The 27,751-nt window shown below is 38.2% G+C and overlaps 4 protein-coding genes and 1 pseudogene across 6 annotated transcripts; 1 reads left to right on the plus strand and 4 right to left on the minus strand.

Annotated features, from left to right (window-relative positions):
* Positions 1-3,702: 3,702 nt before the first annotated feature.
* On the minus strand, positions 3,703-6,275 carry LOC113740087 (palmitoyl-monogalactosyldiacylglycerol delta-7 desaturase, chloroplastic-like). The gene is made up of 5 exons (XM_072045495.1): positions 5,620-6,275; positions 5,290-5,430; positions 5,048-5,188; positions 4,246-4,352; positions 3,703-4,110 (listed from the first exon to the last, which is right to left on the minus strand). Exons 1-5 carry the CDS (start codon positions 6,148-6,150, stop codon positions 3,912-3,914), a joined length of 1,119 nt encoding a protein of 372 aa, XP_071901596.1. The 5' UTR covers positions 6,151-6,275; the 3' UTR covers positions 3,703-3,911.
* A 152-nt stretch (positions 6,276-6,427) lies between these two features.
* LOC113739645 (protein POST-ILLUMINATION CHLOROPHYLL FLUORESCENCE INCREASE, chloroplastic-like) lies at positions 6,428-9,213 on the plus strand. 2 transcript variants are annotated; one of them, XM_027266911.2, is made up of 8 exons: positions 6,428-6,683; positions 7,102-7,225; positions 7,378-7,462; positions 7,543-7,621; positions 8,035-8,148; positions 8,235-8,347; positions 8,668-8,778; positions 8,878-9,213. In XM_027266911.2, the coding sequence occupies exons 1-8, from the start codon at positions 6,554-6,556 to the stop codon at positions 8,995-8,997; spliced, it is 876 nt and encodes a 291-aa protein (XP_027122712.2). In that variant the 5' UTR covers positions 6,428-6,553; the 3' UTR covers positions 8,998-9,213. The 2 variants fall into 2 exon arrangements, with proteins under 2 accessions (XP_027122712.2, XP_027122711.2); XM_027266910.2 differs by having other exon boundaries at positions 6,445-6,683; positions 8,011-8,148.
* Positions 9,214-10,252: 1,039 nt separating this feature from the next.
* Positions 10,253-11,984, minus strand: LOC113739381 (phosphatidylcholine:diacylglycerol cholinephosphotransferase 1-like). The gene is made up of 3 exons (XM_072045496.1): positions 11,423-11,984; positions 10,993-11,130; positions 10,253-10,654 (listed from the first exon to the last, which is right to left on the minus strand). Exons 1-3 carry the CDS (start codon positions 11,951-11,953, stop codon positions 10,337-10,339), a joined length of 987 nt encoding a protein of 328 aa, XP_071901597.1. The 5' UTR covers positions 11,954-11,984; the 3' UTR covers positions 10,253-10,336.
* Positions 11,985-14,497: 2,513 nt separating this feature from the next.
* LOC113738518 (SNF1-related protein kinase regulatory subunit gamma-like PV42a) lies at positions 14,498-16,672 on the minus strand (annotated as a pseudogene).
* A 1,901-nt stretch (positions 16,673-18,573) lies between these two features.
* LOC113739630 (topless-related protein 4-like) lies at positions 18,574-27,513 on the minus strand. 2 transcript variants are annotated; one of them, XM_072045497.1, is made up of 26 exons: positions 27,305-27,513; positions 27,081-27,199; positions 26,789-26,968; positions 26,580-26,693; positions 25,490-25,648; positions 25,208-25,385; positions 24,958-25,081; positions 24,617-24,729; positions 24,327-24,495; positions 24,066-24,175; positions 23,897-23,966; positions 23,441-23,514; positions 23,224-23,319; positions 23,054-23,149; positions 22,402-22,529; positions 22,060-22,294; positions 21,811-21,975; positions 21,633-21,731; positions 21,318-21,461; positions 20,765-20,875; positions 20,498-20,677; positions 20,214-20,342; positions 20,024-20,119; positions 19,617-19,805; positions 19,184-19,350; positions 18,574-19,102 (listed from the first exon to the last, which is right to left on the minus strand). In XM_072045497.1, the coding sequence occupies exons 2-26, from the start codon at positions 27,158-27,160 to the stop codon at positions 18,904-18,906; spliced, it is 3,405 nt and encodes a 1,134-aa protein (XP_071901598.1). In that variant the 5' UTR covers positions 27,161-27,199; positions 27,305-27,513; the 3' UTR covers positions 18,574-18,903. The 2 variants fall into 2 exon arrangements, with proteins under 2 accessions (XP_071901598.1, XP_071901599.1); XM_072045498.1 differs by having other exon boundaries at positions 24,327-24,447; positions 27,305-27,440.
* Positions 27,514-27,751: the final 238 nt, after the last annotated feature.

Below are 27,751 nucleotides of genomic sequence, written 5' to 3' on the forward strand. Positions count from 1 at the left end.
AAAGGGAAAAAAAAAAAGCCATTAGTTACAATTCGTTCACATATGGGGAAAGACCATTTAGGAAGAGACGGGTGGTAGCAGTTAAATTAGGAACAAATCGAGGTGAATGTGGGATATCAACCGGACCAGCTGGGACTACGGCCAGACCATACAGAAAACTGCTGGCTGCACCTTACAGATTACAGAATTGAGAGAGGCGCTGGAAGTGTGTGCTTTGTCTTCTTAGCCTCCTGCTGCTGTTGGCCTCTGCTTGTCCAATGCAAAACACCATCACTCGCTACAGGCGGATGGTGGTGGCTGTGACCTCCTCCTTCTGTAGCCCCCCCCCCCCTTCCTTCGGGGGGGGAAGTACTCACCTCCGCGTGCTGTCTACTTTTGCCTGCCAAAGGTGCGGCGTTTGCACACTCCCTCAGCACCTCCAACCCGACAACTCCCTGCGCCCGCTTGTAAACTTGTCAGCTCACATCTTTCTTTCCCTCTTTACACATAAAAAAAACCAACACCAACATAAACAACACCAGCACATACCTTTCCTGCATGCTGCCAAAACCATACTACACTCTTCACTTTTCTTTCACTTTTTCCTCTGACTCTTTCTTTCGCATTTTTCATTTTTTAAGTCTTGCTCTCAAGAAAAAAACAACCAAGGAAGACCATGCCCTTGTTGTCCTAACTCCTGACCCAGTCACCCTCATCTTGCTCGCAGGCTATTAGCCTTGAAGTTTGGGCACCAGTTTAGCCTCCGGTAAACTAGCTCTATGACATTCATTATTCAGTTTTTTTTTTTTTGTTTTAAAGATTTTGTTTTGCTTTAAGGTTACGGGAGCAGTGAATAGTGGCACACACTTGGCAACAAAATGGGAGTGTTGATATCATACGGTGGTAAAATTGCATGAGGAGGCAGAGCCTGCAAAAGGGTTTGAGGGAATGATGAGATGAGACTTTTCAATGGTTAGGTGGTAGAATAGGAGCATTGGGCACGGGGCATCGTGGAAGGCTTCAAGGCTATGAACTCCCCACCCCAAAAAAAAAAAGGATGATCGCGAATGTATGATGGACCACTTTTTAACCGCATTAATCCTCCATTCGATCAATTGGACAAGAACAATTATCACCATTTTGATTGCTTGGAGAGCTTAAGGTAATTATCACCGTCTTCGTCAAATTCAAGAATCAAACTTGGCTCAGTACTTCTTCTCAATTGGCTACAAAAACGAGATAGTCATGATATACTACGCATACTTGAAGGACTTTCGCTGTACTCTATCCAGTATATATATATATATATATATATATATATTTTTTTTTTTTTTTTTGGGTGGGGGAGGGGAAGGGACAAACTCTATCCTTTTTTTTTTCGGAGACGATAATTGTTGTATAATCTAATCTATTCTACACTAAGGGAGAAGGGGCGGATTTAAGGAGGCTCAGAGATAACTCGGAGGGAACTGAACCACCATCGGACCAAACGGATGCAAAACACACCCCGCCTGAATTTTTTTAAACAAACCACTTAAATGTGACATTTTGATAGGAGGCAAGTGTTCACTAAGTTAAGATGGTGGCCACCAGCATTTGGACAAACTCTATCTGGTCTAGTTAAAAGTGAGATTATGGTAGCTATTCTTGTACTGGAAATTTGAAGAAGATTTACCTAAACCTAATATTGATGACGTACTTCATTTTACCTAAACCACTGTTTTGGAGGTAAATTTTACTTTGCGTCTCCCTTAATGTTCAGTGAATAATCAAACACGCATTGGTTGGAAATCTTGCATTAAACTAGTATAACGGTTGTGTTCAAATTAAGGTAGTCCAGAAGAGGATGGGAGTAATTTTTCTTTAGTTTTAGCTGGAGAAACAACAACACTCTGTGGCCTGATTTATACAGCCAGCCTCGAGTTGCTCGCTGCCTAAGCATGCTTCATGGTTGTGAGTGACGCAAGCAAGAATTGCAGAGATCGAGATCGAGTGTGCATGCAATGACACAAATTATTTACTGTAAATTAAGAGAGTGATACACTTTTTGAAGGCAAAAAAAGTGATTCTCATGAGCTGATTAAACATATGATAATAGGGCTTTGATAGTCATGCTTTTTTGTGCTCCCGTGCTTGGCTCCTGTGGGTATTATTTGTTCGACAATTCCTCCTCAATCAGTAGTAAATTTTTTTTTTTTTTGAGCTTCGAAATTCCAAATGTTGGGGAATACATGCTCCCCCTTTTTCTTCTTCGACCCTGAATTATATGTCAAACAACTACTAATCAATTACCTAGCGTGTGACGAGGAGGTTCTTTATTTTACTGTTTTCACTGACTCTGGTGGAATTTGAAATTGAGACCGCCCCATTCATTGCTCGAGACGGTTGCTTATGTAATCAATCATTCAGCTATCAAAATATTCTCTATTTCTTGAATAAGTCGGTTTATAATTATATAGAAAGTAGTTTTCATGTTCTTGAATAAGTTGTCAGCGTACGAATTGTTGAAGCAGAGTGGTGGCTTAAACTTTATATTAAAGAAGTAATGGTCAGGTGTTCGCTTAAATCCGGTTGTTTCCAATAAGATTTTGGCTTGGCATCGTCTTGGGCTTTGCAAGTCCGAAGTCTTTATGGACACTAATAGGAGAGAGTAGTTGTGGAGTGGACACCATGCCTTCGCTCTCAACTTTGGGCCTCAGTTTCCTAACTCCAGATTACGGAAGCTAGTTTACGTCCAAAATTAAAGAAAATGAATTCTAATAATCTAGCACTACTGCTTGTTTTCTTTCTTTATATCTAACACTAGGGATGGCAACAGGACGGATTTGGAACGCGGGACTCCTCTTGCCCCCGCCTCCCCGTCCCCCGCCCCATTTCCCCCACAGGTCCGCGAGTGATGATTTAGTTTTTTTTCCTAAAAGTTTTTATTCAATTGATCACAACTAAATTCAAAGAATAAAATAAAATATGGGTCTGAAAAGTGTTGAAATAACATATCAAGAAAATTAAGAATCTCAATTAGGTTGTATAGATAACACCTAAGAATACTCATAAAGCACGTCCAAGAACATGGTTGTGCCAAATATCAATTAGGAATTTTCTTTGTAAGAAAGAATATTACCACCTCAACAATGAAGCACTCTTGCTTCACAGTGACCAACAAGCATTAGGAATGGCAGTGCAATTAGATGTCATTGGGGCTCAGAACCAAAAACGAAAAAACCTACCTCTTTTTACGTTTAGGGTAAGATTGCTGAAATCTAAAGAATCCAATAGCAGCCAGCTCAAATCAGTGGAACACTTGTTAATCGAAACTTGTTATAAAAATCATGTTCATCTTCATAACTAAAAAACTAGTGCAACCTCACTAATAATTCATTATTATTAGATTATATAATGTATTACATTTATTTATATTAATAAATTGAAGCGAGAACGAAGCGAGGGATGAAGTGGAATGAGGACAGATGAATTTTTCCTCCCCCATTTTAAATGGGACGGGGACCGGGGGGGGGGGATGAAAACTTCCCCCATTCCGTTGCCATCCCTACTAACACAAATACTAGTTGATCAAACCATGAATTCATTTCGCTTGCTACACACGTTTTCCAGATTTCTCCGATAAAATGGCCTGTCCACTATTTATTTGATGGTTAGATGCATAATTTTTATTCAATGAAAATCTAAAAATGTCACGATCTGCTGTATAGGAAAACAGACAGGTTCATGGTAGACTAGTAGCAGTAAATGGTGACATTCCAAAAACGTGTGGTTTTCTCAAATATGGGACAGTCAAGAAAATCGGCTATTGCTCTTACTAGTAAATACTAGCAAAGAACTAACCAAAGTCTGTTCGAAGTAATGAACTACAAGTACTTTTAATCTTCAATCGCAAAATTCACCCTCCAATGAATCAATGACAAATCCTGTAATCAATTGTTGAAGGCCATTCTCTGCTTCTGAGATTCGGTCGGTAGCTTAACAGCAGTGGCCAATCCAATCGCTTGAAGTAGCCTCACTGCATACCAAGTCACGTCAATTTGCCACCATTCCAGTCCATGTCTAGCTGAATGTTCGAAAGCATGGTGATTGTTATGCCAGCCCTCTCCAAATGCAAGCAATGCAACCCACCTGTGGTGACCAAATTTTACAAATATTATTTACTACTAGAAAACAATTTAAAGATACAAAAGAAAAAGATTAATTGATCGGTAACAAGAGAGAGCTTGCAGAACGGGGGAGGAGGAAAAAAAAAAAGGTCATTACCAGTTATTCCGGGAAAGATCACCAGTGTTCCAGACCTGATTTCCCCAAACATGGCAAGCTGAATTCACAAACCAAGTGATGTGGTATACCCACACGATTCTCACTCCCTGCATTCCCCAAAAAATTGCAAATATCATTAGGTTGGCCTCCCATGTCCTCCCTCACTTTTTGTTCACTCTCTTCACAGCTAACTGAAACGTAACCTCTGTTCTCTTGATGCAGAAAGAACATAAGCATGAATGAATTATCTCGTGCACCTCCCGTTTAGATTGCCACTTTTTGGAGTTTCTTTTTTTTTTTTTATAGAAAAATGCATTGTAACGATTTGATACATATAAAATAAAAAAAAAGTAATCAAAAAACATGTTCAAAAGAAAAATTGCGTTCCAAACAAAAATTTTGCGCTGTGAGAGTGATGTTTGCGCATCACATATTTGTGGCTCTTGGTTTCTGACCACAAAATCAAACACTCACCTTTCCCTTCCACTTGATAGCCTGGGACCAATTGCCTCAACTAGCCTAGTAGTACTGGTCCAGAGGGTTAGTGGCAAGAAGACTAAGCAGAAGCCTAACCCCATGTTAGTGCTGGCCTACCTAGTTTAAACTCTTCTGCAGACTGGATACGCTGTATCACAAATCCATGCACGTTGCACAGAAGTGCTACCTTATACAGAAAGTCTACTGTATAATGGATGATAGCTGGTTCTTTTTAACTCTCTTGACAGGGTGAAATAGATAATTCTCTCCTGCAAAACTACTAAATTGGCTTTATGAAAGAATGCAGAAAACTTTTTCAACTTACCATTCCCCAGACAATATAAGGAAACCCTCCAACCGCATACAAGATAGCTGCAAATGCCATTGGATGGATAATATAAGTGCTTTGGAGGAATTTATAGAACGGCTGCTTCTCCAAATCAACAACATTGGTGGGATTTCCACACTGAAAATAGCGGACCTCGGCGGAATCAGCGAAGAACACAACCAGAAAGGGAAAAGAGGAAAAAAAAAAAGTGAAGAAAATGAAGGCAAAAACAAATTTACCCTCTTCACAACAGCATTAGTGTCAAAGAGCCAACTCATGTGACTGAACCAAAATCCTTCAACGGGGCTGTGAGGATCTTTGTCGGAATCACAAAATTGATGGTGGTATCTATGTGTACTCACCCAGTCAATTGGATTCCCCTGCAAACAGAATTCACACGCATAAAATCTCAATCTTTACCAATAAAACTTTGAAGCTTTCATAGTCTGGCCAGAAAATTACAGAATTTTTAACAGTAACCAATCCAAAATTTCAGAACGTGCTTCGCAAAAATCAAACTTTAACTTTAAAGGAAGAAACTCCCATAACGGGATAGGCATCAAACTAACCTGAAGTGCTTGGACACCACAATAGGCAAAGAAATATTCAAGCCACTTAGGAAGTTTGAAACTCCTGTGGGAAAGGTTTCGATGAAAAGAAAGGGTGATACCCAAGAGCCCTGTGATCACATACAATCCAACAGCAATCCAAAAAGCACCCCAATTGAATGTAAATGGAGCAAAAAGACTCAAAAAATGCATGGCCGCCACCACCCCAACTGTACCAATGTCCAAAGAATTCCACTTTCTACCCCAATACACATTCCTTTTCCTCTTCACCACCACGTCGGATAGTAAAATCCTGCCAATTCTCGATTTTTCTTCACTTTCTTCCACTGGCGCTGATGCTGCCCTGACAATTGGAATTACTCTCTTCACTCTTTGTGCACGCAAATACGAAATTTGGAGCGTATATTTGGCATTTTTACTCAATGAATTCAATTCATGAAATATGACTCGTCTTGGCCTTTGATTTGAGCACTGAAGAGGTGCAAAGGAACAGGATTTAGCTCTAGGTGATGGTGTTGCTAAAAAAGCCATCTTTTAGGCCTTGGGATGTTGAATACGGGCAAGAAGGCCCTTGTTTTATTGAGGGGTTTCTCAAAAATTGAGTTATCAAGGTTATTTGGTGTAGGAGCCAGGGAAGATTTTCTGTGGTCAAACCGTTGAGAGACAGAGAGCCAGCTTGGCAAAGGAGATGAGAACTGATAAGGCGGTGGGACTAGGTCATATCCGTATGGCCGAAACTGAGACGTAAGATATTTCCGTGGGTTCACACCCAAAATGCCAATTTTGGGGTTTTGTCCCTTTTTGTTGTTAAAGATATTTCATATTTGTGTGGGCATGGGAAGTGTGTTATGTGGTTCCCTTTTAAAGAAATGCTATCCTCTCTATCTGAAGCCCCGTCTCACTTCTCAATCTGTCTTGCCTGTTTCTATGCAAAATGGCAGTGACTGCGGCCGGCTCAGCAGCAACAAGCAGTGCTTCACTCTTTGCTTCTTCCCAGCAAATTGTATCTGCAACACGTTCTGCTTCAAGTAGTAATACCAGCGTATCTGTTGCAAGCACTTATGGTGAGCTATTGCAATCTTTTGATCCTTGCAATGCTAATTTACTGTAGCTTTAATCTTTTATTTAGCATAAGAAAGATTCTTGATCTATACTAGGACAGCTTGTCTATTTTAATTGTCATTACTACAGGTGTAGGATACTGTTTTGATATTTGACCGAACCTAAGACTCTCGTTGATTAACCATATGATTCATAGTGCTCCCACAGCCAAATAGAGCAGCAAATATGCTTGTGTACCTCCGGATTATGCTAGCTATCTAGTCATTGCTGCATAATCATAATTATTTTGGTTTCGGGCTCAGATTATCTGATGCACTAGTGCCTAACTCTGATCAGAAACAGGACACAATGTCAAGGACCGATTAAGGAAGGATTGGCTTTAAATTCAATTTTCCAATTGACCTATGTATCTTATTTCAGTTTCCAACTGTATGGGAGCTTCCTTGAGAAGATGTTTTCCAGTTAAACGGAAGATGGCTAAGATTTCCAGAATTGTTACAGCTGCTGCGTCAGTTGCAGCAAGCCCTGTAGAAGAAGTTACAGAGTGAGTTATTTTACTGAGACATGCTTTGTTTAGGTCCCAAGGAGTCTGCCATGAATCAGTTTATCTTTGAGGTTCGAGTTCCTGATGTAATTCGTCTCAAGCAATAAGAATCAAGATTATCCATGGCTGACTAAATGCATTCTATTCTCCAGCTACAAACTCCCAACATGGGCTGAATTTGACCTTGGAAGAGCTCCAATTTATTGGAAAACTATGAATGGCCTTCCTCCAACTGCTGTATGACCTCAGTCATGTAATATTAACTCTAGTTTATTGATTTGGACGTTCATTTAATCATGCATTTTTACACTTCGCAGGGAGAGAAACTAAAGGTTTTCTACAATCCAGCTGCAAACAAGCTTGTTCCAAATGAAGAATTTGGCATTGCATTTAATGGTATTCTTGCTTAATATCTGAGCTCTGCATTTGACACCAAAAACTTTGCTACACTTCAATCCTTCAGCTTCTTGTGTATTGGTCAGAGACAAAGATTAAGGAAGAATATGGTATAAGAGGGGAAGAATGACACTACTCCTTGGATTCTATCTGCATTTAAATGCTAATCTAGATCCACAGTTATAAACATCACAATGAGATAAACCATTTTTACTTAAAGAGTAAATCTTATATACACTGACTGACAGTGTATGCACTATCACGGTTAGATGCACGATACATATACAAAATTTGGGTTTCAAATTCAAATTTAGATTATGTGTCATGCATCCAATAGTGAAAGTATATACACTGTCGGTGTATAGAAAATTAATCTTTTTACTTATTAGTGTGTAGAGACATTTCTGCTGCAGGAGGTTTCAATCAGCCAATCATGTGTGGTGGTGAGCCCAGGGCAATGCTTCAGAAAGTTCGAGGCAAAGTTGATCCACCGATCTACACTATCCAGATATGCATCCCAAAGCATGGTACCTTTTAACAAATTCATTCCAAGTTCCCCATAGTTATTTTTCTCCTCTGAGTGGAGCTCATTCTGTTTAGCAATATATTGCAGCTTTGAGTTTGATTTTTTCATTTACAAATGGAACTGAGTGGGATGGTCCATACAGACTGCAAATTCAAGTTCCAAGGCCATGGAGGAATAGACCTATTGAATTTTTCACTGAGGTAATGATTCGCTTGAGTATGCTACATGTGCTAAATCAAAATCACTGCAAGTCTACATTCTTCAAAGAGCTTAAATATTTCAGTAAAGAAGTTCAGTGCCAAGTTTCTTTTGTTTATTTAAATCCTACCTGCAGTTATTTCTTTTCCTATCAGAATAGGAGTGCTCCAAATGACCATTAAAGTTCATTCAATTGTCAGAGAGTACAAGACATGCATACTGCTAGGTTTATGTTGTCAAGTGTGTCAGAGGAGTTGAAATCATTCTGGTAATTGAACATTTGCCTGCAAAATGGTTGATTTGATTTATTGTGTTCCTAAAGGGCCTTGCACAGGAGCTGAGTAGAGATGGTGCATGCGAAAAAGCAATCTTTCCAGATACAAATGTTGTTGCCACGAGATGTGCTATGATCGGTAACTTATCCGTGGAAGGAGTAAGTAGAATGGTCCTTTCCAGTTTCTGCCGGGTCATGCTGCATATTATATTTGGTCAATCTTGCAAACTTACCTCTGGAAGTGATGTGGTGATGCAGGGAGATCGTTGCAATCTCGATTTTGTGGTTGGATGCACTGATCCTAGTTCTCCCTTATTTAATCCACTTGCTAATGTGGACGATGGCTCTTGCCCTCTTGACTCAGACTCGGAGGATTAGCAGCATACATATTGTGTCTGATCCTGATTACAGACGGAGTACCAAGTATGGAGAATGCCTTATTAGCAGTGTTAGTAGAGATCTCCATTCAGTGTATTAATTCTCCTGAGTTTGTCACCTATTGTTAGTTCGTGAATCAGAGTGGTTTCTTCTCACCCTTTTGCTTGTCAATATGGAACTGATAACCGATCCCAAATGCATGCAGGCTTTTGCACAGATCCCACGGTATATTTATATTTGGATTTTCTGATGGCTTCTTAGATCTACTTTTTGCACTATCTGATTGTTTTCATTTCTTGTACCCTCTGACTGTTTGCTATTTGCCTTCACTTTCATAAATGTTTTCTCCAGAGATACTAATCACTCAGCCAATCATTTCGTGCATGCATTAGTGCCAGGATTCAATTTTCTTGCTATCCCCTCTTATCATAAAATCAATTAAAGGTCCAACACGTTCTGCTTCCTCTGGCTGAGAAATATGAACCTACTTGTGAAGTTGCTTTATCGAGGAGTGTCAAAACTAACAGATTATGTGTCTGTTTCCCAATTGCCAAAATCAACTACTACAAGTAAATTAGCTACTGACTGCCTTACTTGTCTTAGTATTTTCTCGATCAAGATTACCTAAACAAACAGATGTTGGCGCTAATTCAACAATTTAGTAGGTGGATCAATTGTAGGCCCTCAATACAGTAGTTAACAATTTCTGCTTTATTGGAGTGGTAACTGTGCCAATGAGCTGCCATTTTGAGAGAAAGAAGGGGGGCAAAAAAAAGTGGTTGATCAGGCGTTAGGAATCTTGCGGCTTCAGTAAACCCAGAACTAAAATCTAAACGTAATTATCCCAAAAAAAAAATCTAACGTGCGTGTCTGGTTTCTGGTTTCCGTATCCTACTGCAGAAAACAGTTGACAAAAAAAAAACTGAAAAGGACGGTGGCTATCACTAAACTATCATCTGAATATCTATCCGTCGAAGAGAGAATCAGTAGTAAGATCCCCCAGCAGGTAATGAAGAAAATTCAATTCCTAGTGTCCATCTGGCACGTATGGACTGAAGAATCGATCATCATGTCATAGCCTCTAAAATCTATGTGATCAGGAAAAGGGCTTCACAAACCAAAAAGAGAAGAATTATGTCGATTCAACCCGAAACAGCACTTGACATTTAATATGTGGGGTGCATAAAACGCTTTCAATCTTGACCTGTTTATTTTCCAGATATTTGACATTTCAGAAGCGCGTTTCAATCTTGACCCAAAAAAAAAAAAAAAAAAAAAAAAGGGATTCTTGATTCCTGATTATTACTAGCAATTTTCTTTACAGCTCCAAATGATGACTTTACATGGCATAGAGAGCACTATAACCACCACCGGCAGTAATCCCTACAGTGTGCTTTTCTAAGTACTTGCCGGCCAGAGAATCAAACAGTATCCCGGCGCCGACGCCTACAACTAAGTCAATGGTGTAATGACCCCTGGTGCTCAGCAACCTCACCACTTGCAGTACGTTAAGTGCGTCAAATGCCCACGCCATTTCCCATCTCTGCATTCTCTTCATGTCTACAGATGCTATCACCGATGCAGCAACATGCCCAGAGTAGAAGAGGAAAAACGATACATTCCCCACCGGGAAATCCACTCCGGAACCCAAAAAATCCTACCGACATATTACAGACATGCAATTTAAGTTACTGAATTGCGAAAAACAACAGAGCAAAATGGAAAAAGAAATAGCACTTTCATAAAAACTAAAAAAAAAAAAAAAATTCCTAAAAAGTAGCACCATATTCTAAGCGGTGAAATTCGTTTTTCTTTAACTTATAACCAAAAAAACAAACAAAAAAAGTAAAATTCTCTCTCGGGAAATCCAACTAAGAAGTTGGCCTCCGGTGCAGCTGTATTTTTAATTAACAGTAAATAAAAGGCGACAATAAAATGAGATTATAATACTATGATGAGATCGTTGGTGAAATAAATAGGTTGCAGGAACCGAACCTCAGGGACAGGTAGCTGAGTAACGTATCCGAGAACGCCTCTGCATGTGAACATGAACAATGCCGATATCGTAGCCCTAGGCCGCCCTTCCACCAGCCACGTCCACAGGATATACGCCGTTTGCATCCCCACAAACACCTATATATATATAAATATATATATGTATGTATATTAGTACAATTTTGTGTTTAGAATAACATGGAAACTTTTTTTTTTTTTTTAAAACCAAGTAGGTAAAACATGCAGCAAAACTGTAGCTTGGAACAAAATGATGTCCTTACTAACTTTTAGCATTCTGAACATCAAATTTACATTGAAATACTAATAAAAACCTGTATTTTCCACTGTTAAAACCGCAATGTTTATGTATTTATGTAATCTGAGATCAAGAACACAGATCAATTGTAGGACTAGTAATTTTAACAACTACCGTGTTGAGGCCAGCAAGAAAATTGTTGAGGCCAGGCCTAGAGGCAAGCAAACGGTTAAGGGGCAGGGTAACAACGAAGCCCAGATCAAACGGCGGAGAAGACGCCGGGATCATGCGAAGGGTATACTCAACTCCCATGAAAAACAACATGCAGGCTGCGAATACACACGGTATAGGGTGGTACCGCACCACACCCAACACATCCTCCGCTTTCCATCTCATGAAATAAGCCTTCTCAAACAACCCACATTTGTCACTAGAATTTATCTTAACTTTTTCCATACCGGACTTCTTCTTGATCATCAGGTTTACGTTGTCGTGGTCGTGGCAGCGGTGATCGTCTTTGGATTCTTTTACGGCGCCGTTGGAATGAGAAAAGCCGTCACGTTTATTAATGTGCTGGCGGTTCCTGGAACGGAGATGGGTTGCGTCTCCGTTCATTGGTGATGGAGTTGGCGTTGCAGAGTGAGAGAGATTACGGAAATGGGCAATTTGCAAGAGTGGGTGGGTTGTTGAACACAATAAATACATGGGGAGATGCTTAGCAGACGGATGACACGAGGAAAGCTTAGATTAAGGATCCCCACCCCACATCAGGAAATGGAAATTTTTTTTTTTTTTTTTTTTTTTTTTTTTTTTTTTGAAAAAACGGAGGTGATGGCTGTGATTTGGTCATTTGATGTTAATTTGATGGGGACTAATGCTGTTTGTGATGTAAAATGAAAAGTATTTGTAATAACTAATCCCCTTTGGTTGCCGACTTTTTGATTGGTCGAATTTTTTCTACAGGACAAATCAAAGTTAATAAATGACCGTTTTTGTCACATGGGAGCGCGTGATTGAGTTTCTCGCCTGATTAAGACCGATATTGTAGTTGACAAAAAAAAAAAAAAAAGACCGATATTGTATTGTGATAGTATATGAAAGTCGACTACGATACCTGTTGATAATTACTCGATTACGAAATTAGTCGGACTACTCGTGAGCACAACCTTAATATTTTTGTACTATCATCTTGTTTACAATGGTGGGAATAACTCCAATTTTAAATCCACGCTTACTGTACAAATTTTCAATGTTAATAGAACAAAGTCATTAGCGTATTAAAGATGTATAAATTTAAGTTGTAGGAATAAGGATTTAACCTATCCTTTTTTTTAAAACTTCTGTTAATTGTTGGAAATTACAATGCGAGGGCTCTAAAACAACATTCCTTGACATGGTCTTATTGCGGTCTTGTATACTTTGCATCCGAATGCAAGATTAAATCACGGAGTCAAGCATTGAGTAGTGGTGTGCCACTCTGCTATAGCACTAGATGGGGGGTATGTGTGCGTGTGTATCTTTTTCTTCTTTATTTTTTTTTCTTTTTAGGAATATATACCAAAAACACAAGTTATCTTTTAAAAATGCGTGCAAGTAAAAAAAAACTCGAGCTCTTAAACTATCACAGTTGTCTACTTTTGCCCTTTGATATATTTTTTATCTCTCACTTGCACCTTTGAAATATTCAAATTGCATAGTTTAAGAACTTCTGGCCATTTTAAATATAATTAAGTTTAGCCGGAGTTGAAGAGCATTTTTGTCTAACTTTAATCAAAAGCGTTGGAAACCTATAAGGCTATAACAAGTATTGAGAGTAGGAGTAGAAACCCTAAGAAGAGCAAACCTTTCATTTTCCTTAAACTCTTCGTTAGGTTTCTTCTTTACAAATTTCTAAGTTCATTGATTTCATACTTGGGTAGTCAAAGTTTCATCAAATTTTTCATGGCCCTCTTAAGTATAAAGCCAATGAATTTGAGAATTTTGTGGAGAAATTTAACGAAGAGTTTAAGAAAAATGAATAGTTTTCTCTCCTCAAGACTTTTACTCCTGCCCTCAATGCGTTTGATTAAGTTTTCGATGCTATTGATTAATATTGGACAAAAATGCTCTCTGATTCCGATTAAACTTATGTCTTAAATAGTCAGAAGTTCTTAAACTATGCACTTTTGATTGTTTAGGGGCAAACCAAAAAGAAAAAAATATATATCAGGGGCTCAAAGTAGACAACTATATGATAGTTTAGAAGCTCCCCGGACTTTGCACTCAAATGCATGCTGATTTTGCCCTTCACACTACATCCTTTAGGGGAGTTCTATTATTCCTTTTGAGTAGTATAGCGGTAAGATTAAATTCACCATTAGATATATAAAATAAGAATTATCAACTCTTAAATTATTTTAAAAGTTTAAATCATCTAATAATGTGACAAGATATAAGTAAATTAAAATCATGAATATCTTGTGATAAGACGTGAGTAGATTAGAATTAGGAGTATCCTATCGGACTGTAATATTTTTTCATCCTTTGAGCCAAAAAAAAAAAAAAGAAAAAACTAGTCAACGAAACAGTTTTCGTGCGAAACCTGACGGCACAGGAAACTCTCAAAGGTCCAAACCATTCAAGCGCCAAGCATTCAAGACTTGCCCTATCCAGATAAAGATGATTCACGAGAATCAAGACATTGCCCAAGACGTACAAAGATAGAACAAGTTTCTCGTACCTATAGCCTGCCTCTAGGGCTTAATTTTTTTAAAAAATATATATATATATATATATATATATATATATATCTGAAACGATAATTTTTTATAAGTAAATCTTATATATAGACAAATATACATTATTATCATTAAATTTAAATTTAAATTTTACATAATTATCATTTATCTAAATCTGATAGCGTATACATTATCAATATAAAAAATATTAATCAATTTCTATGCATTATTAATATATACACTAATAAGAGTGTTGGATGTATGTTATATAATTTAACTTCAAATTTAAAATTCAATTTATGACCTATATTCATAATTATTAGTGTAAAAAAACTATCACATTCCACTGCTATTAATTAATGTAAACAAATTTTACACTGACAGTATATAAACAATTAATCCAAACTCGGTATATGCTCGGTCTACCCTACCCAAACACTCCCAATATTATCAATTTATCATCCCATCTAAGTCTTTATTAAATCAGCAATTCTTGATTCCTTGAACTTGTGATGCAAAAAAGAAAGGCAAATTCATCCAAACTGATTCATCATAAACAAAAAAGTCAAGAAAAGAAAACCCACTCGGGATATCTACAGAATCTACACGAAAAACTCCACCTAGTCAACTGATTTTACAACCAAACGTGCAACAACTTCATTTAGAGTACACTAGCTAGACTGGCTCAGCAAGAAGCCAAACCCTGATGACTCTTATCATATCCGCGAGGGAAATAAGGCCATAAAGTAAACCTTGCCCATCTACCACCCAAACTCGATGGACGGCAAAGCTAGGTAACAGCTTTGTCAACAGCTTCACCTAGAAGTGATTCCGGTGTGCAAACCACAGGGTCCCTTGTTGAGCTTCTCAAGCAAGCTGCTTGGTGCAATGGGGTGTCTGCAAGTTTCTCCAGGAATTCCACCACCCCCATTTTGAGGCAAGACTGGAGCTGAGAAATGGGACAACCTCTCAAATCTGTTGCAGAAAATGTGCCCACAAGCGTCCTACCTTTCCCCTACAATTCATCTGAAGAATTAAGTTGCATTTGATTTTGGATTAGATAAAAAAATGCAAGGCATCTTATGAAGAGATAAACTCATTTTCACTAGTCATTCGAGAGATACATACTCAAAATATCTAATGAGCACTACCAAGATTGTGACACCAACAAAAAGATGGTTTAGCGCGAATTAGAAGCACCACTAAAGGAAAAATAATTTGTAACGCCAAAAGTATTAACCTCCTATGAGACGACAAATACTATGGCACCAAGGACAAAACATCAAGAGCATGAAAACAAAAAAGAAGCTTAGCTAGCCGTTAACCAATGAAGTTACTATATGCAGCAAGATCGCATCATCATGGGAGTATCGCACAGTCAAATCAAATCCTTCAAATGATCAAGTAACAAGTTAGTTCACGAGAATATACATTGATAAGCTGAGAATGGTCCTCCTCGATTTCGCTTGACGATTGAACAATTGGTACGGCTGTGAGGGAAGCTGTTCTCATGCACTTGATGACATCGATGACTTTGGCCTTGTCCGTAACACCAAAGATGATGTCCGAGACTGCTCCAGCTTCTCTGACCCTGTGAGAAAGGATACCTATAAGGGCGGCCTCGTGTGCCTTCCAGAACTTCAAAAGATCCATCTGTGTCAGCATTCGATAGCTGACTCCACAAGCTCTACTCCTGCTACATTCTCGATGTGGCTGTCTATTGGTACTAATGCCCGGTGTATCCCTTTGCCAAACACTTCCATGCAGTCCAGCATGCTACAATTTATACACGAAATTTAAGTGGTTTCACAAGTGCAAGAAAGAATTTCTGTTTACACACATGACACTACTCTCAAAACACACTCTGCTAGTTGTGCAACATGTGACAAACTTCAACGATATGAATGAAGTTTAAAAATTAGTCCTAGCAAGCAACTTCCCAGAGCTAGCAACGTCGGCTTTGAACTATTCATTGGCCAAAATTATTAACAAAAACTTTAATAGCAAATGGTTATACTTAGAGTAGACAAAAATTTCAAGTATGATCACTAATCTTACAATAAATTAAAAGGTGTGCCAATTAACATCAAAATTAGTACACCAAAAAAATAACATAAAAAAATGCATCTAGTTACCTGGTAGTAGGGTTGAGAGTCCACAAACTAAGGCTTTCAAGGCAATGACCTATTATAGAAGAAACAGGAATAGACATCTTCTTATCAAGATCATCAACTTCATTCCCAGCTTCAATATCATCCCTTCCAGCAATATGTGCCAAGATATCCAGCATGGTTACCATCCCAATATAATGCTTCCTCACTGCACCAGTCTGCTTATCAGACTCCAATATCATGGAACCTCCTGCTCCAATCCAGTGTCCCGGGGGTGCAGCCACCGGCACTGCCCCTACCCGGTTAGCCATCAGGGCGTTCATGGTGTCAGCCAGCGACGCTGTGTACGGAACCTCTACTGATCTTTTCTTGTCAACTATGAGATCTTTGACTTTCTTGTCCCCAAAACTTTGAGGCTGAGGCTCGGCACCAGTGTCCTGTGGGTTGATCTCCGTCTTCTCCCTTGCCAGCTGCATTGTTCTTGGGTTCTATTCTTCTTTTCTTGCTTTTGTCCAGATTTTTGAAACGAGTTCTTTGCTATAACATCATTGAAGAAGGTGCGTGGGACTGGGATTACACATATAATTGTGGATACGGGATTTTATACGGGGAAGAGAGGTACACGTGTTGATGGCGGAGGATACATGAGCGTCCTGTGTTTGCAACGTGGTTCCTAGAGATTCTGGACTCTACGGCGGTGCGGAACTTCTGTCTTTAGCCATATCCATATTGGCAGGCGAGCGTCAAGTGCTCGGACTTTTGAATGGGTGCGAGTGTTGTTATGTTAGGCCTGTCAACGGTCCGGGTCGACCCGGATCGGATCCGTCAAATTATTCCGAATGCAGATAGGGATTTAATTTTATTATCAGGACCCGGACCCGGATCCATTTTATCAAACAAAAAAATAGATTGGATATAAAATATAGTATTATGACCCAAATCCAGATATAAATAAATTAATAATTTAATATATATATATATATATATATCAATATAATTCGATTAGGGTGATGTATTTGAGTAAGTTCAATTTGATTTCTTTTCTTATTTGATTTTTTTTTTTGTATTAGTTAGAAATTAGTTTACAAATATTTTTTTCTCATTTTTGTTGTAGAAAATTGTGAAACTTGAAATGATGTATTTGATATTTAATATTTGATTGGTCCTTTTAGAAGTTGTAATTTGTTGGATTTCATATTGACTTTGTCATTTTGGAATGACTTTTGTAGATAGATTTGTGGTTCACTTTGAAATGACTATTGTGAGGGATTTGTGATTTAACTTTGTAATTTGTGACTTAGATTTGTGATTGGTTTTGAATGTCTTTGTAATTTGCTGTAAAATATGCTTCGTTTTAAATTCTTGGCAAAATAGGTTTCATTTTTAAATTGTTGCAAAACAGGTTTTGATAGGTTTTTTTCCAGGTAGACCCAACCCGATCCGAGACCCGTTGAATCCGGATCCGAAACATAGAGTAGAAGATCCACCGGATAAACAGGCCGAATTCAGATCCGATATAGTATGCCAGGTTCGGGTCCATGTCCAGGTCCGGAATAATAAATTCCGATTCGGACCCGACCCATTGACAGGCCTATATGCGTGTAGGCATTAGGCGTTTGAATGTTCGAACCGCTTCTATCTCTTTATTTTATTTTAAACGCTAATTATTTTACTCTTTTATCTTCTTTATCTTTGGTTTTCATTTTTTTAATAATTTAAAAAATGATTCATTTATTTTCTCATTAGAAATAATTTGACAAAAATACAAAATAAAAATATTCATAATTTTGTTTTCTATATTTTTTCTTTTCTTTGATCCCAAAATATAATAATTTTTTTCTAACATGATTCTAGATAACTAATATAAAGGTTAGAATTATGTTATGATTTACTTGTTAAATAATAATAATAATATTCTCATAATTTTCCTTAATTTTGTCAATTTTATATATATATATATATATATATATATATATATATATATGTATGTATGTATATATATATATGTATGTATGTATATATACACCCAGCTTGGAGAGGATTTGCTTTAATAGATGCATCCATTCAGCCATTACCAATTCTAGAATTATCAATTACTTTACCCAGCTTCAGTTACTTTTATTTTGATCGCGTAATAACACTTTAAGATTGATAAAGAAGGAACGAGAGAGATTCGCCAGCACCATCATCATCTGCTGTGTTTGATTGAGAAACATCTTGAAAGCGCCAAAAACTCCTCACGCAAACACGGGCATGAAGAACCAGCTCCTGTTTCTTCTGGTGACAAAGCACTTGATACCCAACGGCAGTCGAGATTTCCCAACTTTTTTTTGCCCCACTTAATTTAACTATCACCAACTAATTTTACAATTTGTGGCTCCTTTTTAACTTTCAACTGTTCTTTCTTGGTGTCGTAATGACAAGCATAGGGATCTTCTGCCGCCTGCTGAAAAGATCCAAAAGGCATTTCCTTGGACACAAACACACAAGCTAGCAATTTACAAGAACAAAAATGTAACAGAAACTCTTACAAAAGCTCAAATGTTCTTCAGTCCTGAAAAGAAATATCTTCAGACATGTCCCCAGGGTTGATTCTAATTCCTATCTCCTAGACCTATGTATATAAACATTGTCTCACCTCTTCTCAGTTGTATATAGAATTTATGAAGACTTACCCAAGTCCGAACCATCAATTCTGAAATCAAAATACCATCCCCCAACTTGCCACAGCGAAAGCTGCCTACGTCAACTAGAGTTTAGACCTCCCGAACAAATAAGACAGACTAAGCTATCCAGATACAACCATGAACAGAGCTGAAGTTGACTGCTATCTTGACAATTGCTCCACCCCAGATGCAACAGGAGTGATGCTATACCCTGAACCCATTTCATCAGGAGGTGCACTACCCCACTTCCCTTCCGATTCCAGTGGCTCAAGGACATGCACCCCGCCATCACTAAGTCCCACAGCAAACTGGTTGGCCTCTGATGGATGAGCTGCAATCACAAGTGTCTGCAGCCTTGAACTGTAAAGGACATACATAAGACAACATTGTCAAAAACCAAACAACATAAACAATAATTTAGTCATTATCTTCCAGCTATACCTTGGATTGGGAGGTAAATAGGCAGCAGAACTGATCCGACACCTTAGTTTTAGAGCTGCAGCAGTAAGGACGCATATGGTCCCATCTTCAAAGCTTGCATATATTAACTGGCTATCACATGAATAAGTAGCATCTGTGATTGCACTACTTGATTCTCGAGGAACCCACTGTCATAAGCCAGAGTCATTGTAAGTTTTCCATTCCCTTTACCACACTCCCCCACCCAGACAATGCTGGGCAATTTGCACAAAGTAATCAATCTTATTTTTAGTAGTACAGTTCAAAATTTTTCCTAGTTCTTGTACTGTTATCAGCATCCATCTTTTAAACTTTGCATACACTATGCTACTTGACATTCAAACAAAATCAGGACTCTTTGCCATGGTAATCTATTAAGTGTAATTGTTAGCTCTAGAATGTGGCAGTAGTTTACCTGGTTAATGCAATCTAGTTTTGATGCCTCATAGACAGCAATCAGCGTCTCATGAACAACCAAAATGTGACTTTGATCCTGATGAAATTGAACACGTGTCTGCGCAAGGGGATTCAGTGCACGTCCAGATGGAATTTGCAAGTACTTGCTTACCTTCTTCTCCCAACCATCTGTGCTCCAAACACAAATCTGGAATTCCAAAAGCTCAAGAGTAACTAAAACATAAATAAGCACAAAGTACAACAAGATGGGTTTGAGGAAAGAATCATGTGATCATATAACTCAATCTCCCAAAAAGGAGGAAATAAAACAGAAGACATGCCGTTTTCCAGCAAAAAGTAATGCTTGTAAACCCAAGCATGCCAACATAATAGTTCCCTTCTTTATTATTAGTCAACCAAACTTACCTGAGCATCAGCTCCAGATGATACCAGGACACGTAGAATATTGGAGAAGGCAAGCCCAGTTACTCTTTTCTGATGGCCTTTGAGCTTGCTTTTTACCTGTAAATTATAAAACCAACAACTAAATTAGCATCTTCTAAAATCCGAATCACTACAAGACTCAAGTTGTCCAATAAAAGCTCAGGTAAAGCACCTCATCAACACGAACATTGTAGATTTGTATTGTAGAGTCCTCCATGCCAATGGCAATAACATTATTATCCTCAGGGTGAAAGGCAAGAACAGTTGCTGCAGGCGGAGGGGACATAAATGTTGTCATTGTCTGCAAGAGTTATTACGAGATTAAATTGTCAGAATCCATAATCACAAAGAACTAGATATGCATATATGTTTAAGTTCTAGGATAATTACTAAGAAAAACCTAATTATATTTTGCAACTAATGCCACAAAGTCATATGTCTATTGAATACAGCCACCTTGAAAGTCATCATGTTGAATAGAGAAATTTTTCCTCCTGATGCTGACATGACATAAGAATCATTCTTTGAAAGTGCAAAGCACGGAACAGCTTCTTCAAGGTTTGTTTCACTTATATCATTAGTCATTAATATTCCACTCGAAGGCTGCCACAGCTGAGGTGGTACTGCAGTAGTTGCCTACAAAGGGGAGCAATCACTGAGCAAGGAGCAAGGAGCAAGGAGCAAGGAAGCAGTAAAAACAAGACCTCATAAAAGTTTAAATACCTTCCCAGTCAAGTTTCTTTCATTTCTTTGCCATTTCCAAAGTTTGTGTACAGCATTATATGCCAATGACAAAATTGCACTTCCAGAATTCGTATAGATTAACCTAATAATCTGCAGAGAAAAGTTAACAATAATAATAATCTAATTCAAATATGCTACAACCCAGAGCACATAGCAATGCACCACATTTCAAACTTTTGCAGATTATTGAAGGGGAGATATCCAGAAGAGGATTATATGTATAAGCTTATAAGAAGTCTGGGTTTTGTGCAACAAATGAACTTCAGCGGGTATGCCAACTGAAAGACATGATATGTCCAAAATATTTTTGAACAAAGAACTGATAAAGCTACTCATGTTGTTCTTCATAAACCATTATTTACTGGAAAAAAATTATTTATTGGAATTCTTCATATTCGCTGCCTCCAAGTACACATAGAAATCACAAAAAGCTTATATGTCATATAATTGATAATTATACTGTGCAAGGACAGGAGTAACCCTAGTACTTGATCAAGAATCAACTAGCTGATCATATTTGGCAGTAACTTACCCTCACTGCCAACAAACTGTCAGGAAGCCGCAAGGAATGAAGCTGAGATGGTTCATTTATTTCAGCCAACTTCCAAATCTTCAATTTTTCCATTTCGTCAGAGATCCTAGGTTTCACATCTGGCAAACTTTGCACATCTCCATTCTGCAAAAATTCGTAAAGGTCGTTATGCAAGGTGAATTGCTCAAACTTACAATTCAAAGGAGGAGTATTATAATTAAGGAAAAAAAAAGAGCATTCTGTAATCAAAAAGACCATTAAATCTTAGGAGAGACTAAACTTAGTCATCAACATCTATCAGCTATCCCTACTCACCAGTGCAACAATAGTTGAGAGCGGTGCACTTCTATCTGCAATGCCAATACCTGGTCCAGCATTTGAACTGGAAGAACCATATGTGGGGATCATATGGGCCTGCATTAACATATGAATTTAATGTAGGAAGCACACCATCTATTATCATATTTAAGTCACTGTGCCACTTCAATCTTACTCTTGCAACAGATCCAGATGCAAGTCTAGAAGGATCAACTATACGACTTTCAATGGCACGTATTATCCGAACACCTTCAGCATTTGCAAGTATTTTGACACCATTCTCAATGGTCGATGCAGCTAAGAGTATCCCTTCCTTATTGAAGCGAACACAAGGAGAAGCCTGCATTAAATTAATATATTATCATTTTATATAGGCACTCTCTGGCTAACAGAAAAACCCAAAAGAGATAATTTTATCTTTTACCGATAGGCCACCCTCTGCATCAACCGTTGTTAAAAGACTTGTATCATTCATGTCCCAAATTTTAACCACAAACTCGTCACCAGCAGCCAAAAACCTATTCTTTGTTGTGTCAAACTGAACTACACCTACAGAACGCTTCCCAAGACCTTGATATGACCGTTTTACAGCCCCTTCACTTTCATTCCACTCCACGAGGTATGATTCACCATCTTTACTTGTACCACATGAAAAGAGCCTATAATATTTCCAGGAAAATAATCGATGAGTTTAACAGAGAAATTCAACTCTGACTTAGCTGATTGACCGAACCAAGATTAGAAGCTATAAGAGACACTACATTACCTTGTACCATTCGCACTATAGGCCATGGTTGTACAGGAACGACCTGGCGCATCATAATCAACCCTTGATCCCAGAGGATCATAAAGCCATGCCTTAATCTTGCCATCAATTGAGGTAGAAAAGATGAACTGAAACAAAAGACAAGGACTTCAATCATGGGAACAACATTTACAGACATATTACAGAGAACAAACGGCGAACTTCAGCAGAACAAGAGTTTACATGTTTCATACTTTCTTCAATAAGATTTGCAGCAAGGATAAATCAATTCAACAGTTGAAACTAGTGCAACAATTTCAACAAAAAACAGATAACAACATAAAGACAAAGAAAGGCTGGTCAAAAGGAACACTAAAGAGATAACAGCCCCCAAGGCCAAAAATAGAATATACCAGCAGCTAAAGTAAGAAGAAAGCAAGAGATGAAAAGAACCAGACAGTAATAATTATCTTCTATATTTGTTAACTTCCTTAGAATTTTGAATGCAGTCCAATGCCTTCTGAATGATAACTCCTCACGCCAAAAAGAATGATATTTAAAGTAAAGGTAAGGTTGAATACAAAAGTAATTAAAACTTATCATTCACTACATTTACATCAACTTTGCAAAGTCAGAGACTCTCAATATACCAAAGCTACCAAGAACCAAATACCTGAATATTTTCTTTATAATGAGGGCATACAGAATAGACAGGTGCTTCATGACCCTCAAATGTATACAGCTTAGAACCAGTGGCAGCATCCCAGACCTGCACGCAAACATGCTCTGATAACTGCAATGTAATGACATCAGCCATATATATACAAAGCAGACAATACAAACCTTGATTGTCTTGTCCTCTCCACAAGTTATGAGGGCTAGTTGTTTGTTGGGGTGAGAGAAAGCAAGATCACTGACATTACCAATGTGGGCATCAATCTGGAAAGGGAAAAAAGGACAAAAATAATATCCATGCATCTTCAACATGGTTCTTGGGAAGCTAGATGAACACCACGTTTCTAAATAAAGCAATGACTGGTTTCTCAAAGAAAAAACAAACCTCAAGATGGTTTTTGAAATCATTGCCACCATAATAGGAGTATATGTGAACAATGTGCTTGGAATATGCAACACCTAGACCAACATTAGAACAAACATAAATCACCAGAAACAACTACATTGTTTGCATCTCAATTCTACTCAACATTATTATCATTGCATACTCGATAACTAGAATCCTCTAACATAAAATAAGAAAGAACATTTTGGTCCAATCAGTCGCAATGAAACATTCTTTATCCACCAAACTCGATACATTTCCACTGAACTTCAATGTGTTAGTTTCATGATGGAGAAATTAATTTGACCTACCACATTGTATGAAGAGGTATACCTATCAACCCAATTTTAACTATTAATACCTGAAACATGGAAACTTATATTTCATGAAGTAAACACTCCACAATGGAGGAAAAGAATAGGAATTACAAACTCAAAAGGTAAACTAATTGCTCACCACACAAGGACCCATCTGGACTCCACATCACACGGTTCACCGATGCAGTATATTCATTTGCTAAAGAAGCCTATAGATACCAAAGCAGAGCAAATCTTAATAAATAGTCCAATGAAACATCCATAGGAAACATGTCAACAAAGAGTTTTGCACTGACATTAAAACATACCTGTAGAGCCGTCGTACATGACGCAAGGTCCCAAACCTTGAAATTTCTAGACACGAGCCTTTCCCTGGTACTGACCTCCCACAAGGCAATGTCACCAATGTTTGTGCCAACTAAAATAAAATAAAAATAAACTAAGGACTACTTAAAATCAAAAGAAGCCAAATCTAGCACAACATAGATATATTCGAGTGAGACTGAGCTAAACCCAGATTACTTAGATCATGAAAAAGTAACAACTAACTTAAGAGACCAGAAGCTGACCAACAAGCAAAGTCAATTGCACAGGATGAAAATCCATGCTCTTAATAGCAGAGCCCTGATTAAGATTTGCAACAACAGTCTTGGGTATGTCATCCGAACCATATGCGCTTAGGATGTGCATCTGTCCAGGATAGGAGACTGGCAATATATTAACTGTGAGATCATTGGCCTGCAGCAGACCAAATTTAAGATTTTTGACACAAGGAAACATCAGGGAGAAACCTAAGGGAAAAACTCCAACAAATGAGAGGCAACAGAAAGGTCTAATATCCCAGAATATCATGATGTACCTCCTCGGATATCCCAAACGGTCTTGGTCTCTTCAAAACATGCTCTGAATCTGCAGTTTGATAATCCAGTGTTGGATTGTTAGGAGGAGTCCTTGGACGCTTCACCAGGGACACTATTACAATATGAAAGGCGAAGTCAACCATTAGTAACCTATAATGGTTATACAGCATTATAGCAAAGTTGGGAAGAAGTGAAACAACAGTATGCAGTCAAAAAGGGAAAAATATTAACTAGTCCTCCAGCCTTTGATCAGGGGGGGAAAAATAAAAGAGTGAGCTTTTGAAACAGGGATGAAAAAAGTCAGTGTTTCAGAAATGTTAACAAGTTTTATCAAAATTACCAGCATTATTAGGAGGTGCCATTCCCATAGGTCCCACAGGGGCAGCTTGGTGTGGTACAGACGATGGATTGGTCATCCATCCAGCAAGAGACGCAGTTAGAGGTGCTGGCCCAGGCTGAAATGGCTGACAAAATGGAGAGACACAAAAATTGTTCAAAAACCAATCCAAAAAAAATGACAAGAAGGCCATATGCCCCCACCATTTAAGAAATAAACTAGAAAGAACTAACTCTGGTTCAAAAAGACTTACGCCATGAGCAGCAATTGGTGGAAACCCTCCAATTTTTGGCATCGATCCTATCAATGGGTGAGTGACAGGAGACGGTGGTATAGCACCATTGGGTTGCCCGCATGAATGATCCACAAAGAGGGTTTTTATCTCAGGATTAGGCTTTGGATTCTTGCATAGTTGATGTTGCCAATTTAAACTGCTCCTCGAGCCAAAAAAGGTAGTAATAATATCAGCATAATCCATGGACGTTCCAAAATTCATGAGAACTAAAATTCTATAAAAAAAAGCAAACTCTCATACCTCTGGTTGATAAGTGTTCGCAGTCTTGAGTTCTTTAAGGTAGGAAACTGAAGCTTATCACGAAAGAGGGGATTTGCCTCAATCAACTTCTTCAGCTCAACAAGCATTATAGCCCTGGCTGACTTGGTATCTCCATACTTTGAAAGCTGCTCGTTCTCTCTGCAATTTGACGTCATTCATTTAATGGCCAAAGTAATCAGGCTTCTCAGTCAACCATTACATACTTTTAGGGAATAAAGATTTAACCACTATAGTTTCACCATCTTTCCTCTTCTAGAAGATGGCAAGGAAAACTACCAAACAATAACACTGTTAGAACAAGACCACTCAAACCATGAAAAGCAACTAAAATGCCATGACTGTTTTATTACTCATCCTGTTTACCAAAGAAATATAGCTAGAAGCTAAGGCCAGGCTTTTCCATTTTCAAAAGGTTTTCCACCATTGTTAACCTTAACTGGATTACCAGATTTCTGATTAGCTACCTTTGAATGTAACGATTTTGATCATCAAAGTACTGATCCTTCTACTTAGCATTTGCTTGTGCAGCCAAGTATATTACTTTATGAAGTCAGAAAACAGAGGACTGAGGAGAATCCAGAACCCCTTAATTGACACTGATACAACAACAGGGGGCTGATTGAAGCATTTAATAACAGCACAGAAAAACATCAGTCGTCGGGCTTTCATCATTTGCTTTTAGATGTAACCTAATCAACACATGTTGCTTGAAAAGCAACTCTTTTTCTGAAAACAACCAAAAAAGAAATGAGCCCCTTCACCGAACGCCCCCCGCCCCTCTCTCTCTCTCTATCTCTCTCTCTTTCCTTCCCCCTTCCAAAGAAAAAATCCCCCAAACCAGTAACATTTCACGACTTGACCTCCAAAACAATTCCACGATTTGACCTATGAACATCTTCCTTGATTCAAAACCAAGTGTCAATTTTCACTTCAAACGTCTAATAGTAGGGCTCTTAGTTTAAAATACTGAATCACTAAAAGATTATATCCTACAAACTGATAAACATGACCAGTCATCATAAGCATTATTCCTCTGCGAATGCAGCACAAGAGATACACTAATTCATACCTAAAATCGCGCAATGTCAAAAGGAGTGTGATCTCCTTAAAAAGATCTTCGTTAAAAGTAGAGAAAACTTTCAAATCCTTTGAGAGAATCTCCACCGCCTTTGCCAGATCACGTCTGTGAACGTCAAACATCAAAGAAGTTAAAACAAAAAATATATATAAAAAAATAACCAGGAAAAAACTATATTCAAAATGGACCCGAGGCTTTACTTGTCAAGTGCTTCCAAATACTTCTGCTTTCGGATCTCAAAGAAAATTTTCATCGAATATCGGTTATCATCCACTTTCGTAAACCCTGACAAGTAACTCTCTACCTCCTCCCACTCTCCATTTGTCACACAATCTTCAAAATACCTCATATTGAAGAAAAACCCCGACTCCTTCTCCAACCTTTCAAACCGTTCAATCAAAAAATCCGACCAGATCATTAGAAATATACCATTTCTTTCAAGAAGAAAAAAAAATAAATAAAAATCAAATTTCGAACCCCAAAAAAAAATACCTGTGAACTGTTTCCTTGTGTTTCTCTTCATCCAAAAACTGGAGGATTAGAAACACTAACTCCCTGCTTAACGAAGACATGTTTTCTTCCAAAACCCTCGCAGATCCGCCAAAATCCCACTTCAATTGAATAAAAATGAAAAAACGGTTATTCACATAAACCAACACCAATTCAATTCATGCTTCAATTAAGCCACAAAACGGTATACAATTTCATCTACGCACCTCAAGGGCAAAAAGGCAGAATTCGGATGAGGAATCAGAAGACGAGTATCTCACTCCGGTGGGGAAAATGTAAAGAAATAAAAGTTTTCCTTCTTTTCCCCAATTTTCTGAAATTTCTGTGCTTCTTCTTTCTTTTTGTTTCTTAAATCTTCCTTTTTGTGCTTAAATCGTTTAGCCGAGTGAATTAACCAACCAAACAAAAGAGAGAGAGAGAGAGAGAGAGAGAACCCAGTAAAGGGACTTTAGCTGCCACTGCTCCTCTGCCTTCTAACAATCCTAAATTCCTTCACGCGCCCTTTCAGAGCGTGGTTAACTTGACCTCATCAAAAGCACGTGTCAGTTCTGAAACAGGTCGGTCCAACTACCTGTCATACACGCTATCCGCCACGTGGATATCGGGATCGGAGACAGTTGCAGTCAAGCGCGAGTGGGTCTTGAGTAACGGCG

This window comes from Coffea arabica, chromosome 4c, assembly GCF_036785885.1.
Source record: "Coffea arabica cultivar ET-39 chromosome 4c, Coffea Arabica ET-39 HiFi, whole genome shotgun sequence".
NCBI classification, from domain to species: domain Eukaryota; kingdom Viridiplantae; phylum Streptophyta; class Magnoliopsida; order Gentianales; family Rubiaceae; genus Coffea; species Coffea arabica.

Bases quoted from the DNA above. Each gene is read 5' to 3' on its own strand.
- LOC113740087 (XM_072045495.1), bottom strand. From the start codon at position 6,150: ATGGCTTTTTTAGCAACACCATCACCTAGAGCTAAATCCTGTTCCTTT. The intron at 5,431-5,619 runs GTTAGTTTGATG...TTCTGTTTGCAG, and splicing joins GTGGTGTCCAAGCACTTCAG to GGGAATCCAATTGACTGGGT. The intron at 4,353-5,047 runs GTAAGTTGAAAA...TGGGGAATGCAG, and splicing joins CTTATATTGTCTGGGGAATG to GGAGTGAGAATCGTGTGGGT.
- LOC113739645 (XM_027266910.2), top strand. From the start codon at position 6,554: ATGGCAGTGACTGCGGCCGGCTCAGCAGCAACAAGCAGTGCTTCACTC. The intron at 6,684-7,101 runs GTGAGCTATTGC...ATCTTATTTCAG, and splicing joins ATCTGTTGCAAGCACTTATG to TTTCCAACTGTATGGGAGCT. The intron at 7,226-7,377 runs GTGAGTTATTTT...TCTATTCTCCAG, and splicing joins CCTGTAGAAGAAGTTACAGA to CTACAAACTCCCAACATGGG.
- LOC113739381 (XM_072045496.1), bottom strand. From the start codon at position 11,953: ATGTATTTATTGTGTTCAACAACCCACCCACTCTTGCAAATTGCCCAT. The intron at 11,131-11,422 runs GTAGTTGTTAAA...ATATATATATAG, and splicing joins TTCTTGCTGGCCTCAACACG to GTGTTTGTGGGGATGCAAAC. The intron at 10,655-10,992 runs GTTCGGTTCCTG...ATATGTCGGTAG, and splicing joins CTCAGCTACCTGTCCCTGAG to GATTTTTTGGGTTCCGGAGT.
- LOC113739630 (XM_072045497.1), bottom strand. From the start codon at position 27,160: ATGTCTTCGTTAAGCAGGGAGTTAGTGTTTCTAATCCTCCAGTTTTTG. The intron at 24,730-24,957 runs GTAATTTTGATA...ATATTGTAATAG, and splicing joins GGCACCTCCTAATAATGCTG to TGTCCCTGGTGAAGCGTCCA. The intron at 21,462-21,632 runs GTGAGTAGGGAT...GAATTTTTGCAG, and splicing joins TCTCAACTATTGTTGCACTG to AATGGAGATGTGCAAAGTTT.